The 6328-nt window shown below is 58.3% G+C and overlaps 1 protein-coding gene across 1 annotated transcript; it reads right to left on the bottom strand.

Moving 5' to 3' along the window:
- Positions 1-278: 278 nt before the first annotated feature.
- FEV (FEV transcription factor, ETS family member) lies at positions 279-5371 on the bottom strand. The gene is made up of 3 exons (XM_079311380.1): positions 5232-5371; positions 4195-4269; positions 279-1816 (listed from the first exon to the last, which is right to left on the bottom strand). The coding sequence occupies exons 1-3, from the start codon at positions 5281-5283 to the stop codon at positions 1305-1307; spliced, it is 639 nt and encodes a 212-aa protein (XP_079167506.1). The 5' UTR covers positions 5284-5371; the 3' UTR covers positions 279-1304.
- Between the last annotated feature and the right edge of the window lie 957 nt (positions 5372-6328).

Here is a 6328-nt window from a genome sequence, read left to right as displayed (position 1 = left end):
TCCTCTCTCTTTGTAAGGACTGTAAGAACCACAGATGATGCCTGAAAGAAAGATGAAGCAGACAATGTCCACATCCTTCCCATCCCAGCCCTGAAGGTGTTCTGGCTCAGATGAGAGAGGATCTGCCGAATGGCTCCCCCTCTTGCCAGCTCCCTTCAGACAGGAGAGGACACAGGTCACAGCACCTCTCTGTTTTATTGAAGACCAATCCCACCCCCCAGCCAGTGCAGAGCTCAGTGTGCCCAGCTCTTCTGCATCCACTGGGCCAAAGTCCTGCTCCAGAGGATGGAGGCAGCTCCTTTAACCCAGATAGAGAGATCCAGGGCTGGCCCTTAGTGCCTGGGGCTCCCAGTCCTGCTGTCATCCCTTCTTCTACTCCACTACCCATGCTGCCTTGTCCCTTGTTCCCACTTATGGAGGGTGTCCCACCAAGCCCTGCATGTGAGGGACTAAAATATGAGTAAAAATGGAACATTAATCTTGGAAGTAATGAACAAGACATGGGTTTGTGTGCAGGGTGTCAGGGACGGTCTGTGGTGTGATCCTTGGGCACTGGGGAGAGGGCAGAATTTCAGAGGCCAGACTGTGCTGTCTCCAGGCTCTGGCCTTGCCCTGAGGACTGGCAGAGAGCCCCACACTTGCCCCTGGCATCTCCAACCCCAGAGCCCTGCCCTGGGTATGAGTGAACCCATAAAAAGCATCTGCTCTCTGGACCAAGGCTTCTCCTGAGGTCTGAAGGAAGCTGCCTTCAGGCAGCAGATGTAGGAGGGATGGAGGAAAGGAAGCCTTTGGAGACGAAAGTGAGGGGTCCAACTGGTCAAGGAAGGTTCCCTTTCCTTATCCCTACTCAGTGGGACCCTGATTCATGGACACAGCTTCCCTGGGGCCCCAGATCCTGGCTCCTCTCTGCAGGGAATGGGAGGGCAGGCACAGGCTGTGGACAGAGCTAAGGACACTCACGGAGTGAGCAGCATGTTGCAAAGGAAAGGTGGGGCAGTGTCCCTGCCAAGAGAGGAGCCCATGGTTTTTCCTTCCATTCACACCCTGCTTTAGGAATCCACATCTGTTCCCAAGATCATGGATACTTCCTCATCTTAAATTCAGGTGGCTTCCCTCCTCCAGCCACCCACATCAGAAAACCAACCCAGCTATCCTGCAAGCACCCCCCATACCCCACACCACGTCAAACCTAAAAGGGGGCAAGTGAGAGCAGGGCACAATCCCATCCCCCATCCCTCCCCGCTGAGCTTCCCAAATCCACAGCCCCATGCTGCCACATGCATCCACATGGCACAGCTGGGCCTCTAATGGTAATGGTTGTTCATGTTGTTGAGGTGGGAGGCTGCCATGGCACTGAAGGAGGCTGAGGGCTGGAGCCCATGCCCAGGGTAGAGGGATGGGCTGGAGCCAGGCCAGTAGGAGAAGCCAGCCGGTGTCACTCCCGAGGTCATGAGGTTGAGTTTGGAGATGCCCGAGAAGGGCAGCGGTGCCAGGTTGCCCTGAAATTTGTAGAGGGTGTGGTCGGGGGTGGTTGGCTGGCACACCTGTGCCAGCCCGTGGAAGTCGAACTTGTAGGCGTAGCGCTTGCCGTGGACCTTGGTCATGATGTTCTTGTCGTAGTAGTAGCGCAGCGCCCGGCTCAGCTTGTCGTAATTCATGTTGGGCTTGCTCTTCCGCTCGCCCCAGCGCCGCGCCACCTCGTCGGGGTCGATCAGCTTGAACTCCCCGTTGGTGCCTTCCCAGGCGATGCAGTTCAGGTTGGCCCGGTCCGAAAGCAGCTCCAGCAAGAACTGCCACAGCTGGATCTGCCCGCTGCCTGCAAGGCCGAGCCCCAGAGAGGTTAAACTCCCTCCCAGGACATGAGGTGAGGGACAGCATGTGCCCCAATCCCCTTGACACACTGCTCTGCTGCCCTCTCCCGCACCCAGGTTTTGGCTGCACCTCATTGCATCTTCCCTGCTTTAGACACATAAGATGGTAACAAGGCTATGTCTCCTTTGCAACATCCCAACCCCATCCTACACCTCAGATATGAGGAGAAAATGCCCCTGCACCTTGGGATGGGGGGTTGCAGTGTTGATCTCTGAGCATTCCTACTCCATCCAAAGGATCTGCAGGATCTGGATCCAGAGTCTCCCCATCCCTCCCACCTACATTCATACACCACTGAAGATGAATACCTGCTTGTTTGCTTTCATGGGAGGACATGGCCTTGCTCATTAATCAGCAGCCCCAAGAAGGACATGCCTTGGCAGAACCCAGATGTATCCCAACACAAATATTCCCTACTTCCATGTCTGCTTGAAACCAGGCTGGCGTCACAACACAGCCCCTGCTCTGTGCACAGATGTCTCCATGGTCAGCTCAAGTCAGGGTGCAACACTGCTCTGAACTACACTACAGAGAGACACAGATAGGTGCAGGGGAGGGACAGATGAGGACACAGCACGACCTACTGTGGCTTTGAATCAGGCATTAATGATGTTCCTTATTTCCAGAGGAAAAATGTCCTCCCTGAGCCATGGCCATTGCATCTGCAGCTCACACTGAGGAGTATCCTGGGTGGGTGCCCATGGTGCCCTGTGCACACACTGGAGCCTGGCACACCTCAACACACCCATGGTGAGGCACAAGAACATGCTCCATCGAGTCTGGCCAGAGGTCATGAGAGGAGAGGGAATCTGGACTTTTGGGAAAGGAGGATTCCTACTGCTGGGACCTGGCCACCCTGCAGAGCAGCCCTGCACTTACCTAGACACCCCACTCTGCCTCTTCTGAGCAGCATTCCCTGCACATCCCTGCTCCTGCTGCCAGTGCTTGCAGCACAGTCTCTTTCCAGAGCAGAGGATGTGCCTTTGCAGTTATCTCTGTGCTCTTCTACCATTATTTTGTGTAAAGGTGCTTGGACTCTCTACAGAGGTTTAGCACTCATGACCTCAGCAGCAAGAAGTTCTACAGCTCTGCTACATTTCCCACAAAAAATCCACCTTGTTCTGCTTGTTTTAGACCTGCCTATTTTATCTGGTGCTCCCTGTATCTTGCTCTAGAAGAACCAGGGAGCATCTATTCCCCATCCATCCCCATTCCACCAAAACCCACTCAGACATTCTGAGCCAGGCGGTGGAGCCCAGGTTTTTCCAATGTGTTGTATTTCCTAATTTCCCATCCTAGGACCAAGGTGGGGGATCTGTCCTCCCTAGGGTGCATCTGCAGCCCTTACCTCTTCTCCACATCCCCCAACCTGGCCTTCAGCTATCTCCCACCCGTGGGTGTTCCACCCCATGCTTAGATGTCAGGGAGGTGTTGGGGGGTGCAGCTGGGTGGGGTGGTGAGGCTCAATCCTGCCTGCCACAGGGTTCAGTGATAATGCACCTGAGAGCTCCAAAAAGATCCTTCTCACTGCAGCACAGTGTTTAGAGTATGGCTGGGCAGCCTGCAGTGCAGAGGCAAAAGGGCTCCCCCGGTTCCATCTTTTCTCCCTCTCCTGCCACTATATCCATTTTTCCTGCTCGGAGCACCCCTGTCCCTGCCTCCTAGCAAACAGACAAGCTACACAGCCCAAACCCTACAGTGCTGCTGCACTCCCAGCCAGGCTCCGGGCTGCTCCCTGGCCAGCGCTGGCCGATGCCCGTGACCCCTGTGCAGGTTGTTCCAGATGGATGACTCTGGTTCCCGGGGACCCATCACTTCCCAGCCCTGACCGAACCCCAGCACTTCACTGTCAGCTCCCTCACGAATGAAGTTTCAACTCTCCTCTCCACTGGCAGGGACGGATCTCCCGAGCCCGGATCAGCCCGCCCGCTCCCGGGATGTGTGGCAGCTCCCTCCCCGTCGGATGTCCCGAGCTCCTGGGAGACCGGAGTCAGGTCCCTGCACCCTCCCCGCTGCGGGCTCGGGGGGATGAGTACCCCGCTCCCCACTGATGCTACGGGACGGGAGCTTCCGACCGTCGGGGTTCGCCGCTGTCCCCGTGGGAATTGACGGCAAGATGTTCCCAGCCCGGGGCACTCGCAGCAGCAGGGAGCGGGGGCTCCGTGGTGGCCGTGTCCTGCATGGCCAGTGCCCGGCAAAGGACGGGAAAGGGTCTCCGGTGGCTACCGGGCAGGAAAGAATGCGAGTGCCCCGGTGGTCCCCGCTCCGTGCCGGCCGGGGGGAGCGGGCCCTCTGCAGGGGAAGGGGCAGCGGTGCTCTTACCTTTTTGCACGCCGGGGCTGAGGGACCCCCACGCCTGGCTCTTCCCGTCTTTGAACAAAGTTTCCCCGACTGGATCTGGGGGAAAAAGGGGGAGCGGGTGGGGTGGAGGGAGGGCTGGACCCCCCCAGCGCCCACCCTCGGGCAGCGTCCCCGCAGCCCCCGGCCGCTCCCCCTCTCCTGCCCCGCCGCTGCGGCGAAGCCAGGAAACGCGTCCAGGAAAAAGGAAATCCGATTTCCGACCCAGCCGGGGAAGCTTTTAAATAGGAATAGAAGAACCCGCGGGCTGGGGTAGGGAAGAGAGAGGGAGTGAGGGAGAGAGCTGTGGGTCAGGGGGAGAGGGAGAGGAGGTAGGCGGGTGGCAGGAATGGGTGACAGGAGCGGCGGGTGGAAGCAAGAACGTCTGTCGGCATTTGGGGAGTGGACCGCCGCGGAGAGATAAATGGATAGATGGATAGAAGGAAGGAAGGAGATGGGTGAAGGGATGGAAGGACAGAAGAGACGATGGTGAGTGGGTAGATGGAGGAAAGAAAGTGTGAGAGATGGATGGATGGAAGGGCAGGTAATGGATAAGATGATGGGAAAACAGGCTGATGGAAGGGACATTGGGTAGATGTAGGGGTTGGCTGGTAGCAGGGATGGAAAGCGGGATGCAGGGACAAGTGGGTGGGGTGGAAGGATGGATGGAAGAACAGGGGAAGGGTGGGTGGGAGGATGGGTGGAAAGATGGGTTGGAAGAAGAGAAGGAAGGATGAAGAGATGGAAGGACAGGGTTAGAGCGGGTGGATGAAGGATGGGAAGATGAGTGTGCAAGTGTGGAAAGCTGTGAGGACAGCTGAAAGGAAGAAGGAAGGGATGGTTGCGGTGCTGGAAGGCAGGAAAATAGAATGGACAGAGGGAGAGGGGATAACAGGGGGGCGCTGGAAGGAAATGGGGCAGAGGAGAGCCCCAGGGCCTCAGCGGGACAGGGCGGGCAGCGGCTGGGCGCTGTGCGGTGCACGGCGCTGCGGCGGGGCAGCGGCCGGGGGATCCGCCCGTACCTGGCAGGTACATGTTGAGCAGCAGTGGCACCGCTCCGGTGCCGTGTCTCATGGCAGCTGTGGGGGCGGCCCGCGGGCTGCATGTTTTAATATTCCTGCCCCTATTATTATTATTATTATTCCACTTTATCAGGGAGCAGCTGATGGCGAATAAATGGCAGCGGGACGGGCAGGGGACGGGCAGGGGCCGGGGGAGGCGGGGGAGGGGGGAGTTTCCAGGCAACTCGCAGGGGCTGGGGCCCCGGCTCCAGCAATTTCCTCCGCTGTAATTAAAGCGGGCGCTGCCCCCCCCCTCCCTCCCCCTGCTATCGGGCCCGCATCAGACTTTAATCACGGCCGCGGGTTTCTATGGAGAGCGGTTCGGGCCGCTTCCTGCCTCTTCCGCCTCCTTAACTCTTCGCAAACACGGCGCTGACATCCCAGCTGGGAGCGGGCTCGGACACTGCCTGGAGACTGCCCGGGCCCGGCCGATGGGCCAGCACCGCCTCGGACCCGGCTCTGGCCGCCGGCACCGGCAGCAGCCCCGGCGCTGTCCCCTGGCGTCCGGCTCTCCGTGCTGCTGCCCGCGGGGTCCGTGCCTGCCCCTGCCCAGCTCCAGCATCACCAGCGCAGTCCTGGGGTCTCCTTGGAATTCACAGAGCCCTGGGGTGGTTCGGGTGAGCCCCCACCAGGTCCCTCCACCTCCAGGACAATGGTCATGGGGTTCCTTTGCAGTGTCCAGAGTTTTGGGGAGGGTAAGTGCATTTCCAGCAGTTAGTGGCACCAGGTCATACTACAGCTCTGCCTGGCTCCTCTGTGCCCTGAGTAGTTCCTGCCCTAGAGACAGTAAAGCTTGTGTCTATCCCACAGGACCCAGCCCTGTCCCAACCTGTTGCACATCTTTATTAGGATCTGTAGAAGCAGGATAACCCCCAATACCCACACAGACCAGGATGGCCCCATCTCCGTCTGCTTGTCCTGGGTGCATTCTGAAGACAGGAGGACATTTCGTGGAGAATCTTACAATGGAGAAAGGTGATACCAGCTCCAGAAAAGACACATTTGGCCAGGTTTTTCCCAGTCACCCGTGGCTCCAGCTGCTATATGCACTTGTGGGA

The sequence above is a fragment of the Erithacus rubecula genome (assembly GCF_903797595.1).
Source record: "Erithacus rubecula genome assembly, chromosome: 8".
Classification (NCBI taxonomy): domain Eukaryota; kingdom Metazoa; phylum Chordata; class Aves; order Passeriformes; family Muscicapidae; genus Erithacus; species Erithacus rubecula.
The sequence above is the reverse complement of the archived record's forward strand: the minus strand, read 5'-3'. Positions and strand labels throughout refer to the sequence as shown.

Excerpts from the sequence above, each read along its gene's own strand:
- FEV (XM_079311380.1), bottom strand. The coding sequence starts at position 5,283 with ATGAGACACGGCACCGGAGCGGTGCCACTGCTGCTCAACATGTACCTG. Across the intron at positions 4,270-5,231 it reads GCTCAACATGTACCTGCCAG|ATCCAGTCGGGGAAACTTTG; the intron begins GTACGGGCGGAT and ends TTTTTCCCCCAG. Across the intron at positions 1,817-4,194 it reads CAGCCCCGGCGTGCAAAAAG|GCAGCGGGCAGATCCAGCTG; the intron begins GTAAGAGCACCG and ends TCGGCCTTGCAG.